Raw genomic sequence first — 12,989 nt, forward strand, 5'->3', positions numbered from 1 at the left:
CCACTTGGAGAGCAGTTGAATGAAGGAGGGTAAAAGTCAAGAGAGAACAAGACACGGCGACCGATGAGCACCTGTGTCATCATTAAAAATAAACACAAAGCTGGATTAACCTTCTTAGGTGCCAGGACAGTCCTCGTGTGCGCGCGACTCTGCCTTTCCACGGGTGACACAGCAATTATCCCGGCTCGGTTTTCCCGGTTAACCTCACCTTTCACCGTCACGTGCACGCTCTGGCTGGTGGACAGCTGGGGCTGGACCAGGACATTGCAGGTGTATTCCCCCTCGTCCACCTCCTTCTGCACATCCGAGAGCTTCAGCGTCCCGTTGTTCTCAAACGCCACCTGGCGATGGTTGAACGGGAGCAGGTTGGAGTTCTTGTACCACTTGATGGAGTAATAGGGGTACCCAATGACCCTGCAGTGGATGTAGGTGTCCCTCCCAGCTATGGCCGTGATGTTCTTCATCGGCCTGATGCTGGCCGGCCCTGGAAAGGGAAAAAGAGACTCTTGGAAACAATTTAAGGGCATGTTCGCTTCAGGAAGCGTGCGTGCTGATTTTTCCAGAAGTACAAATGCTGACGACACTGAGGGATGTGCCTCACACGACACTTCTTAGCATTTGACAGTTTATCCTTTCAAGAGCTACTTAAGCAGTTTTCCTAATCTTTATATGCTCTAGTTTTCTCCTCACCCTGCAGCATCCATACTAATTATGGGGGGGGGGAAATACGTTTGCACTTGCCTGATAAAATCTTTGCTGCCTTACAAGTTAAAAGGCTGAGTGTGATTTAATTAATGTGAAATACTAACACGGATACAAAGCCAGAATCCTGTTACACATGAGAACACTCACAAAGTTAGCTTTTTATTTTTTATGTATATAAGGTATAATACCGTGAGGGTGGGTATTATGCCATGTAGAGCCAGAAATTCAAGCTAAAGTTCTGTGTACATGAATAATTACAATGAATGTTGGACAAGTGAAGGAGGAAAGGAAAAGAAAAATACCCCATGCACAGCGGGACTAAAGTAAAGAAACCATGAACTAGTAGAGATGAGTACAGGAAAAACAGACTATAGAACACAAGCCAAAGGGTTCTTTCAGTATTTAACCATCCCATACACTTTCTAGATGGGGCTGGAGAGACAGGAAGGGAAAAGAGAGCGGTGGGGAAAGAAGGGAGTGGGGAAAAAACAGTAAGTTGGTTTTGGCATTCCAAGGCTCATTTCATCACATGCAAGAATCTTCTTCTCCACTACAATGAGTTATGTGTGTTGTTTGTTTTGTTTTTTTTTTTGAGGAGCTGATTTGACAAGCACCTCTTACGTTTATTCGAGCCTGGTACGGGACGACTCCGGCAGAGTTGTTGGCAGTGCAGCGATAAACGCCCCCGTCTCGGACCTGAGTGTTGGAGATGTTCAGGTAACTGACCACGTTGCCCTCGGAGGTGATGATCTGGCTGATCCGGTGGCTGCCGTCCTTCACGATGGGATCTTCATCCAAAGTCCAGGTGATTGTGGGCAGGGGAGTCCCCTTCACGTTGCACACGAGGGACACTGGCTCTCCCGGGCTCACCACTTTCTCGCTGAAGGCAGAAATGATTTTGGGAGTTCCATCTGCCGAGGGAAAGAAAAGCAGGAAAACAGTGCTTACGAGGGGTAAAGCTTGTTCCCTCTATCCCGGAGCCTATCACATGAGCCAAGGTCTTTCTTAGAAACGACCCAAACAATTGTGTTCCAGGATGCAACTCTAATTATGGAGAGAAACAACTTTTGGTGGTAGAGGACTCAAATGACCCTTTGCTTATGGCAGGTTCCTTTTTCATTTCCTGAGAAACGTAGTACTGACTCTGCTGCAGGAAAAACACTTTAATGGATGGATCAGGCAACTATAAGTTATGTGAATATATCATAAGTTACATATCATAGGTTATATGAACCTCCGGGTTCCTGCAGAAAACTTTTAAAGCCATGTGCAATTCCTCACAAAAGACATACAGTAAAACCTCAACACATTTGGGTTTTTTCTTCTCCTGGTAGATTTAGTTCCTTGGAAAGCTAAGGATGAATGCTGTTGCCAAGAGCCAGGCATAACTTGCACAGGCTGATTCCACAGAGCTGTGCCAGGGCAGTTTAGTCCTGACCCACAACACCCCATTTAGCAAAGTGTTAAATTAAGCTTTTCTGAACACAGATTGCCAGTAACAGCAGTGATGCCAATTTCTTTCTGTGGTCATTTTGTGCCACAGATAAATATTTCCCTGAATGAAAGCATTCAAACGCTTGATCTGGTGAACTGTCTCCCAATTTACTCAGCCTCTACCAGGCAAGTGAGTAAAGAAAATGGATGGACACAGAAATTTTGTAAGCAGGGAGCAGGATTAAATACCCACCTCTCCAGAGAGTTCAGTGGGGAAACATTTAGGAGTGCTGACATCCTGCTATTAGTTAGGAACTTCTTTCTGGGGTCATTCAATGCATGTTTGTCTTCCTTTGAAAATATCCCTTTCCAAGCCATATGTAAGATGGAATTTCAGTGCAGTTGGGAGCAGTAAGAACACAAGGAGCAATCTAGTCTCAAGATGGGTTTTAAAGGGCCAAGTGGCATGTAAATTAACTGATTTTGGTTTTCCTACAGCATTAGTGACTGCAAAAACAGGAGGAAAAGGTGCCTCATCACCCAGAGAGGGGCCGAAGACACTTGGAAACTCATCTTGTTTGTCCTTTAAGGACAAACCTGGTGCAGGACAGAGGATGTCAGGACACGACTGACAAGTCTCATGCCCTCTGTGATGCATTATTTATTCGTCTCTTCATGTACAGTCTGCTATGTATTACCTATAAATTTAGGAGGATTCTTCCATTGCAATGTCAGTGCCACATCACACAGGAAACTGAGGGAACGGGCATGATGTGTGCAAGACTCCCCAAAAACTAGAATTAAAAACAGGGCTGCAAAATTCCCTTCTTTGCCACAGGGTAAAAAACATAAGCACTGGCACTCTAGGAATGCTGAAAGGCCTCAGCATGCCTGGAAGAGCATTTGGTTTTATTTGATCTCATAATTTTTTCCTCTGCCCCCCTCTCTCTTTCATTTCTGTCCCATCAGTTGTGTGACAGAGTCCTAATTTATTTATTTATTTTCATCCCTGACTCTCTTCCTTTCCTTTGCTGTGCATTAGATACTGTCACCCCTCAGAAAGCAGAACAACAGCAACAACAAAAAAAAAGCTTTTTATCCTGAGAGAAAGCTGACACAGGACCAATAAACCTGTGAGTGTGCACACCATGTACCTCTGCCATCCCTCCTCCTCTTTTTTTTTTTCCCCCTTTTTTTTAATTCAAGTGACAGGCTTTTTCTGAGATGAAAGCAGACATTATTTTCCCAGCGAGACCTGAGTGTCTTTGAAATCTTTCCTGCTGTTGCTCTCTGATAACCTGCACTCTCTCGACACCATGATAGATTATCAATATGCTCTTTAGGCTTTCTTAGTCACGGGAGATGGTTGCCGAGGTAACTTAGTCCAGGCAGGTAATCTCTTCTTTTCCTATAAAGACTCTAAAAATAGTGTCCATGCCATGCCTGCACTACAACCTCATTAGTGAGCAGCCTTTGTACAAATTGATGACTTTCCCCACTTGATTATCCTGTAGAATGTTGTGTCAGTTATTTAAGATGATCCCCAAGCTTTCAGCCAATAAGGCCAAACAGAAAAGCTCTGCCCAGGAGAGGTTTGGATTTGAATAGAAACCTGCTTGGGAAGGTGTAAGGGTAGAAGACTCTTCTGGAAGATTTACAGCAAGGAGATCCGGGCTTATTTTGCTTAGGAACACTTTCCTGTCAGGAAGAGGCATCTTTTCCAGAGATGGTTTCAGATGTTTTCTCTTCTGCATTCCAGAGAAACTCTCCCTGGTATGAGAAAAAGGTCAGTCCTTGCGGAGATGTTTGAAGGCCCCCACAGAGGGAGCTATCAGGAATTATTAAAGCCCTGAGAAGAACAGGGGGCGTGTCCTCCCCCACCCCCCATGTTTAAAGTGCTGTTGAGGTTAATGTTCTTCAAGTCCAGTGTTCTTGACTTTGGAAATAAATTTTCCTACAACCCTTCCACTGCCCTTTGGGGGTACCTGTATCTTCCCTCACAGACAGATCTTTGTTTTCAAACCAGTGTTTCCATTCTATCAGTTTTTGCCCAGAGCGGGGCACGACAAACCCCACCAAGAGTCTGGGAGTACCCTCCGATTTTAGGGTTCACTTTACAACGACGGCACCAAAGACAACTTACACATTATCATGGACACCAGGATTGCTGGTGGGAAAGCAGTGGTGGAGACTGACCTTCCAGAACCACCTGGACATAGTCCTGGGCAGACATCTTGTCCTTGCGCACGAAGCACTGGTAGGCTCCCCCGTCACTCTTGGCCATGCCGTCCATGATGAGGTTCTCCCGGTTGACCCCGGTGATCCGGACGTTGTTCCCGGGGTTGATGATCTCCCCGTTCCGGTACCAGGACAGCTCCTGGTCCTCAGTCCCTGTGACGCTGCAGGACAAGGACACTTGGCTGCCGACGCTGCTTTTGACTTTCCGGGGGCTGATGGTGGCTTTTAGTGGCTCTGGAGGTTTAAATCAAAATAAGGGGAAACAGAATATATTAAGTTACAAATGTGCATTTTTGTGCAAGTAACAAATTAACTATCAGTTAAGGAGAACGATAAAAAGCACGGCCACACCCTTTTAAAAAAAACACACAAACAAACAACAGATGGCTGTGTTCACTCCAAGAAGCATTTTTGCCACTAACAGCCATGATTAAAAAAAAATAGACCAATAGGGATAACCTACTCAACACATGATATAATCCCATGCCCAAATGAACAGCAGGAGCAGATCTACAGGTAACACTGTTGGTGCTGAGGGCCTAGACACGGGACTACACATGTTTTGGGAGGTTAGGATGTTATTTCTCATGAGTTCAGTGTGCACCTTTGAACTGGTACATTAAGTGCATTGCTGAAGTTCATCATCTGTTTTAGTTTCCTGCAAAAGAAGCCCAGTTTATGTGTTCCAAAGCTACTCCCTGATGTGAAGCAGTGCAGTCTATGCCAATGATAAGGAGATCAGCTTTCAAGGGTGGAAGATGTTAACGTAGGTATACCCACGGATATCCATCAGACATGGATATGGAAGTGTTTTAGTGTATGGGCTCACAAGATTTTCTGTTTTGATGTGGGAGGACTACAACATTTTCAAGTCAGCCTTAAGAAACAGTAGGACATACATAATGCAAGCTTTGTATCATAAAAAAGAGGATGAAGTGTTGAAGAGAAGTCATAAACATAAATGCAAGGAAAACAATCTTTATCCTGCCACCTTACAGTTATTACAGAACACAGATTTCTTCTCATGCTTTGTATATATTGGTTTGACTTCCTCATAAAGGTAAGGGATTACTTTCACCACTGAATATCTCCATGTTTCCTATAAAAAGACCACAAAGGCTCAGAAGTGTCAACAACCCATTAAACAAAACAGTCACACTCGAGGGCATCACCAATATCCCAGAGTCATGGTGATGCCAGTGAACCACTTCCCCCTTTGCAGAGGAGGGTAAAACTCCTTTTACCAACTGGTGCTTTCTGTCACCTTAATACAGAAAGTATTACCATCCCAGGCAGACTGAATTCAACTCAATTTATAAATACTTTGGGAAGCAAAGCTCATCCATAATAATTTATGAATTGCTGATCTTTAACCTTGATTTTATTTTGCCCGAAAACGTTATGTGTAAGTATTTGTGAAGGTATTTTTATGGCCTGAACTTCTCACAGACTTGCCCCATTTCAGTTTGCTGGTCATGCTGCAGAGATGGAAACACTAGTTCACAGAGCATTATTTCTATTCCAGGAAATAATTTTTGTTTTAACAATAGAAGAACAGCATTTTTCCAGTGAGGTGCTCCTGAAGTGATAATTATCTTTGCAGAATTTGTGAAACATTCAGGATATTCACACATGAATACTCAGCTGAGCGGAGGTACGAGTACTCAATATTGCTGAACAACATGAGTCATGGCAGGGAGAGTTTGGCAGCTTTATTTATGAGAACATTTGCAATTTCGTTTTAAGCATCCAATTCAAGCTTCTAAATTACACATCCTCCATGTGATAAATTACAGAGCTACACCAGAAATTGCATCTATTTGCACTTCTGATCGCTCAATTGGCCAACTAACTCATCTCTGCAGAGATGACTTTCTCTTGTTCCACAACTTTGAGAAGTTTAATCATTCCTAAGATAAATTAACAAAGCAGAAGGTACAGCAAGATAAGGCAGCACTTTTCCTGGTGAAAACACCCAAGCAAAAAGTGGCCTGAGGTCTTGGCTCAGCCCAGGACTTACTGAGGCAGGAAGGCCTACCCTGACAAGACCTAAAATCCAATCAAAGGATGCAAACAGTGCGAGTTGTCTGTGAGGAGTTACTGGTGGCACCATGGTAATGTTTCTGGAGTTGAACTGTGCTAAAACCAGCCTGCTTTACCAAACTCCCAACACACATCCTGCTTTTTGAAGCTGGATGTGACAGATAAGCTGGCAGCTGGCCTGGAAATTTTTGACCAGCAGTCAGTCACTTTATACTATAAAAGGCCAGTCCCCTTTCATACAGTCAGGTTCTTCTAACACAACCCTTCTTGAGGTGTGTGTGTGGAGATTTCTCCCTTGGGTGGGGACACCCTCCAAGGTTACTCCTCAAGGCTGAGAGAAAGAGTATTGGTATGGGTGAGTCACAACAAATCTCTCCTTAATGATTATTTATTTTTGCTTGCTTTAATATAATTGCTTCAACAACTGCTTCAGAACAATGCACTATCCTACCTCATACTATACTACTAGTATTTTTAGCTTGAATATTGTGTAGTAAATCATTCTGATTAAGTGATCATTTGTAAAAATAAAACATTTGTAATAATAAATAATTTTATTTGATCGTTTGTAGTAATAAATTTGTCTGATCTTTCGGAACAATAAATAATTTCATATAAACATTCTCATTCTGCCAATCACCAAAACCCGCGGGACGAAAGCGGTTCAGTCACACCTCTGTAATTCCTTAAAATTTAAACTGCTGGCATAACCCAAGGCTAAGACTGGATTCAGCCATGCCCAGATTCCTGCCTGAAGGAGTTTAGAAAGCGAGGGAGCCCTTTCTGCACCTCATGACTCAACAGCAGTTGACAAATTAATACTAAATAAATAAACAAATTTAATTATTAAATTTAATTGATTAATTAATTAATTAAATAATTAATTTATTTAATTTATTAATTAAAAATTAATAAATTTTGTCTAAGCTTTTTGCACTCCCCCCCGCCCCCCAGCCACACTCACGTTTGACGTAGAGCCTCCCGACCATCTCGGCGGTGCCGTAGTTGTTCCACACCTCGCAGACGTAGCTCCCGGAGTCCGAGGGCCGCGTGTTCTCGATGAGCAGACCCGTCACCGTCTGCCTGAACCTGCTGTCGGGCTCCCAGGGCACGTTGTCCTTCAGCCAGCGGTACTTTGGTGCGGGGTGCCCTGATGCTTTGCAAGGCAGCTCCACTCGCTGTCCTGCCATGGCTTTGCGGTGGTCAAACCCATCTAGAATAGATGGAGCTGAATTCGCTGGATCTGGAAGGGAAAGCAGCAGGTTTTTTTTCAACGGGATCGTTAAAATTAATCCGCTAAGAAATGTGTACCAGAGGGTGGTTGAGTGCTGGAACAGGCTCACAGCCCCAAGCCTGAGAGAGCTCAAGAAGCACTTGGATGACATCCTCAGGCACACGCTGTGACTCGTGGTGTACAGGGCCAGGAGCTGGACTCGATGATCCATGTGGGTCCCTTCCAACTCAGCATATTCTGGGATTTTTTTTCTCCTGCAGTTTTTGACTCACCAGCTCAGTGTTTTGGGTACTACAGTTTGCCCCTCTGACCCAGCCATCAGTCTGTAACAGCTCAGTAGTGGTGGCTGGGATCCAGCAGCACATGCTGCTAAAGCATCTCGGGACTACTTGGAAATCCTCTCACTGGATATTTTCCAGGTGGCAAACATTTCGCTGGTCATCCTTTCTGTTCCATATCAGAGCCAGAAATGTGTTGCTTTAACAATTATTGCTACTTCTATTCTAGGCTGAAGCCAGCACATTGTCCCTTCTTCTCGGCGGTCTGAAGGCTTTGAATTTAAGGAGCAATTTATTCCCTTGTCAGGAGAGAAATGGGCAAAGGCACAGGAATTTCTGTCTGCAGTCTGACAGACAAGTATTTTCTTCTTCTCTGGAACAAGAACTTAAGGTGACAAGAACAGCTTAATCCTGCAACTTTCTGTGCTTAACTTGCTGACAAAAGCAGCTCTCAGACAAACACACTTGTGAAGCACCTGGGATATATTTATGTATCTCACAGATGTCTGGCAGGATTGCCTTCACCAGAGGTGCACGTACCCCACCAGAAATACTACTCTGTTTGGGATTTTGGGGGTTTTTTTTAAGTTTGAAAACTTTTGGAGGCTGAAATTGTCATGATTTATAGTTTTGTGCAACGGGCTGGAAGCCCCTCCTGGAGCTATTGCAACATAAATACTGAACAATAAATCAACAAATATTCATCAAAGCGTTTTCTCATCACACACACCCACTTTGCTAAGATTTCTGACTCACAGAGAAACTTCACTTGATGATCAGCTCCTATCTGACACACTGATCTCTTTTTGAGTGTATCTACATCATAGTTGCCTGAGTGTAGGTGTGACTGCAACCATTTTGACATTTTCAAGTGGTCCTTGACAAACTCAGGTACTGCTCACAGGGCAGCTGCAGCAGGTTCCTCTTAGGAGCTGGAGAGATTAAAGGAGCAGTTCATGCTTAATTCAAGATACTCCAGCAATAGCATAATCAGCACCTGAGCTAGTTAGTTTAAAAGTAGCCTAGATATATCTCCATGAATATCTCACCATGATATACCTCCATGATATATCTCCATGAACTGTAGCCACATCTGGGAGGTGAGAGCAAATAGCTCAATGCACTATGGGAGTTACACTGTCAATCCAGAAACCAAAATCATGATGTTAAGATAATAGAATAAATAAATTTATTTTGTGAATATCTGGATAAAAGCCCCTAAATGCCAAGTTCAGTGAAAGGTGACAGAAGAGGTTCCTCTGCTGTGCCACTGAAGGCAGAAGCACATCCAGTTGACATCAATGTCCTGTCTGTCTCATTAGAAATGCGTCAGCCAGTAGTTAAACAAATGATTTTGCACACATCAGTGGCCTCAGGGCCCACATTTGGCAACAGGATGTGTTATATTTTTGAGCTTGCCATGCTGTTTGTGTCTGGCTTGGTGGCAGCACAATCTGCCAGGGCGCTACTGGGAAGGCCAATGTCAATTTGATTAATTGATTACCCAGCTCCTTCCTCGCCTCCTGGGCCATCAGGCAGCTCTGCCTCCAGGGCAGAGATTCCTCCGTGCAGCCTGAGGAATTAACTGAGTAAAACCATGAGCAGGAAAGAAATTACAGCTCTGGCTCTTAGGAAGGTGAAATCAATTTCTTCCGTTGAAAGTAATAATTAAATAATAAAAGAGTGGGACTGGCTTTTAAAGTCATTGTCTGTGCATTCCCATTCATACAGAATCCTCTACCCCAGGTTCACTTTATGTCACTTTGTCCCTTCTCAAACTGAGCCTTGGCAGCAGAAGCTCAGCTTAGAGTCCCACCTGCAGAACAGCTAAATTTGGATTTGCCTACATACTTCAGAAGTCTTGACCCTCTTCTTACAGAGGAGATATTTAAGATATATTCAGAGATACACAAAATATGATTCCAGGGACCTGCTTTCTTGCACCCTGTACTTCTGTATTTAGATGGGCAGTAAAAACATCTCTTTGGGTTGTCCCTGGAACAAACTTATTTAGAGCTCCTACACATGATATATTCCAGTTAAGAAAAAAAAAAAAGCCACAAAAGAAATCCCAGGATTCATTTACAATCACCTGCAATGAGGCAAAAAGCAAAATAAGATAACCCAGTTATGATATGTGGTATTGACTTATGAATTACTATTTTACTATGCTTTAACAGTAAGCTGCAAAGGATTTCTAGCAAGGACAGTGGTGAAAAACTAAGGCAAAATACTATTCTAAAATATTCTACTTTGGATCTTCTTTAAAGGACAGAGGAAGAAACTCATTATGCTTCCAAAAATCATAATGATTTTTCAGAACATGGAGGTTAAAAAGCAGTAAAGAATCTGGGAGCTGGGATTCATGGCAGGACAAAATAGTTATTGGAAAAGCACACTATAATGGGTATTAGAAGAATATTCTGTTGCATGTTAATAGGCTTGTTTTTAATTTTACTTAGAAAGTCCATGTGATTTCTAGATGGTCTTACATTAGATTTGCTTTGGTCATAGCCACACTAATTACTCCCATGTGTATTTGCTATTATCTCTACATTACCTCTCTCACTCTTTAAATCGATAAGCTTAACTTTTATTAAACACGTGTCCAAGAGACTATGATCAATATCCACCACAAACTGTTTTAACCCCCCTAAAAGTGAGGAACACATATGGATGTAAAAGGCAGGCATGCAAGTACACCTTTCACAACTATGTTCATGGATTCTGTGATCTCAGTTCCTAAAGGAAATATAAATTCCAGTAAAGAAAAATGAAAACCTGTTCGAGAAATATTAAGAGGCAAACTCTGCCCATAATTGCTGCTCTTGTTCAGTAGATTAACAGGACTGGAAATGAGAGCCCATTCTAGCTCTGATTGAGAATAATTAATCTCGTTTAATTAAAAAAAGCCAGCTATTGCACACAGGTCAAATTTGCTATTTTGATTTGGTCTGTGGAGGAGAATAGAAAAGGCAACTCCACACAGAGCACATCTTTTAGGGTGTTTGTCCTGAATTGCAAACAAGACAGAGCTTTCATTTTCCCCTTTTGTTCAGTGAAATAACTGGAATTTTTCCTGTGGTAACCAAGATACAACAAGCCTGATTTTATTTATGTTACCACTGGCTCATCCTTAGCATGATATCATTCGGAAGCAGACCATATTATGGAGCCAGCCAGAAAGATAGAACCCTGCCTACCCTTATAAGACCAAAGCAGGCAGATTATTGTGCAGGAAAACTACTTCTTCATCTGGCTGGGAAAAGCAGGAAGGGAAGAAACTCCTGGATCTGATTGGTAAGTGATTCTAACCTGATCAATCACACCATTTTTTTTATCATTAGTATATTTAAGTACTGGACCTGTGTGTTCAGAGGACTCCAAAATGCTTCAACAATGACCATTTTGGAGCATCTTATTAATGCAAAACCTTGTGCTCACCTCTGCCTCCCTTAGGGCTCCCAACAGAGGGGTGGAAAGTTGAGACTAATCACTAGAGTTTTATTCTGACAAAAAGACCAAAAGAGGACAGGAGAGGGTCAAAAGGAGAATGACCCCAGTGACTGTCAGGTTGGGAAGGTCACTGCACCCTGATGGATCTTCAGGGAAACTCAGTAACAGTGAAAGGGAGAAAAAGCTCTGTGGGTCTTTCAGAGGGATGGTGGGCATGTTTTCTGTAAGGCAAGGATATAGGGAGAGAGAAGAGTCTGGGATACAGCCTTAGTGAGCTCTGTGGATGTGGGAAAACAACTCTGGATTTGCTCACGTGCAAACACAGGGAAATGTGGGAGAGGAAGGGGGGGATGGAGAAGTGCTCCATCCAGAGGTGTTTGAGACCAACTTCCAGACTCAGACCTGAGGTTATCTCTGGCACCTTCTCTCAATTAGACAAAACAGGGAGAAGCTAGGATTGGAGCAGCACTGTACTGACACTCCAAAATATTTGGTGGGTGTGTGGGGAACCAAACAGTCCATCACACAAAACAATCAGATGATTTACAATTTCAAGGAAAAGTTAAAATACCCCAAGTACCTTCTCATTTTCCCACCTGGTGCACAAAGCCATTGCCTCGGGACTCTCAGCCCTGAGCATGGGCAGCCACCAGCCCACCCTCCTGCCTGCCTGCAGCAGCCTGGGTGGACTGGCACGGGCCACACACTGCTTCTGGTTGGAGATCCCTCCTGGAAGCAGGGGAACACACTGTTTTCCCCAGGGTAGGAGTGTGATGGATGAAAAAGAAGGCTGAAATGCACCTCTCCTAACCTGAGACTCCCACAGTGGAAGTATCTACAGCTGAGCCAAATGAAGGTCCTGACCTCCTGCTATGGTTAACAGAGGGAAATAGGAACTCTGAGGCAACTCTCACCCCAAAGTGGGCAGCTGAAGCAGATCAGGTCACTACCCCTGAAAGTTTTCCTTTTCCTTGGTTCTTCTTAACAGGGAAATCAAGGTGATTACTTTCCCTGAACAAGCCTACTTTTGATGGGATGAATCCCATCCATAGTCCTTTCATAAATTACTCTAAACCTGCTAAAAATCACCACACTGTCCAGTGCACCCTACAGGCTCTCTGGATACATCTAACAGGAGGTGAAACACAGAAAGAAAGGATTTTAAAGTGGGGCATTTTATTTTTCCAGCTGCAGCAGCTCACAGCTCACCACTTCTGTTTGACAGAGAAAGTGGGTTTTAGTGCATAAAGGCACAGGAACTCGCCCTGCCAGCTGAGCACACCGGAGACAGACACTCACAACACTTCATTTAGCATGATACAGAAAAGAATCACCTGATACAAAAAGTCTTGCACTGTTGCTTTGTCGTGTTTCTCCAGTGTATCTGTGCCTTGTGATACATCGGTAGTTGTACAGCCCGTCTTCATTCTGTACGTCTAAAATATACAAGGCTCCCGTGGATGTGATGAGAAATCTAGGTCCTGGAAGACATGAAAATGGGCAGTGGTTAAAATATCTGCTGCACTGGAGGGTGGATGACACAGGCTGGAGGGTCACAAAGATTTGTTTTTTGGCCAGTCTTGAAGCTGCCAATTATAAGC

General features: G+C 43.3%; 1 protein-coding gene across 1 annotated transcript in view; it reads right to left on the reverse strand.

The window, feature by feature from the left end:
- DSCAM (DS cell adhesion molecule) overlaps positions 1-12,989 on the reverse strand; it is a 442,855-nt gene that overhangs the window by 165,162 nt on the left and 264,704 nt on the right. The window contains exons 4-8 of the mRNA XM_017810914.1: positions 12,723-12,869; positions 7,385-7,663; positions 4,336-4,611; positions 1,320-1,616; positions 209-484 (exon numbers count right to left, since the gene is read on the reverse strand). Of these exons, the coding sequence (XP_017666403.1) occupies positions 209-484; positions 1,320-1,616; positions 4,336-4,611; positions 7,385-7,663; positions 12,723-12,869 (1,275 nt within the window). The remainder of the gene's footprint in view (positions 1-208; positions 485-1,319; positions 1,617-4,335; positions 4,612-7,384; positions 7,664-12,722; positions 12,870-12,989) is intronic.

Source organism: Lepidothrix coronata, unplaced genomic scaffold (genome assembly GCF_001604755.1).
Source record: "Lepidothrix coronata isolate B3197 unplaced genomic scaffold, Lepidothrix_coronata-1.0 Scaffold30, whole genome shotgun sequence".
In the NCBI taxonomy this organism is placed as follows: Eukaryota; Metazoa; Chordata; class Aves; order Passeriformes; family Pipridae; genus Lepidothrix; species Lepidothrix coronata.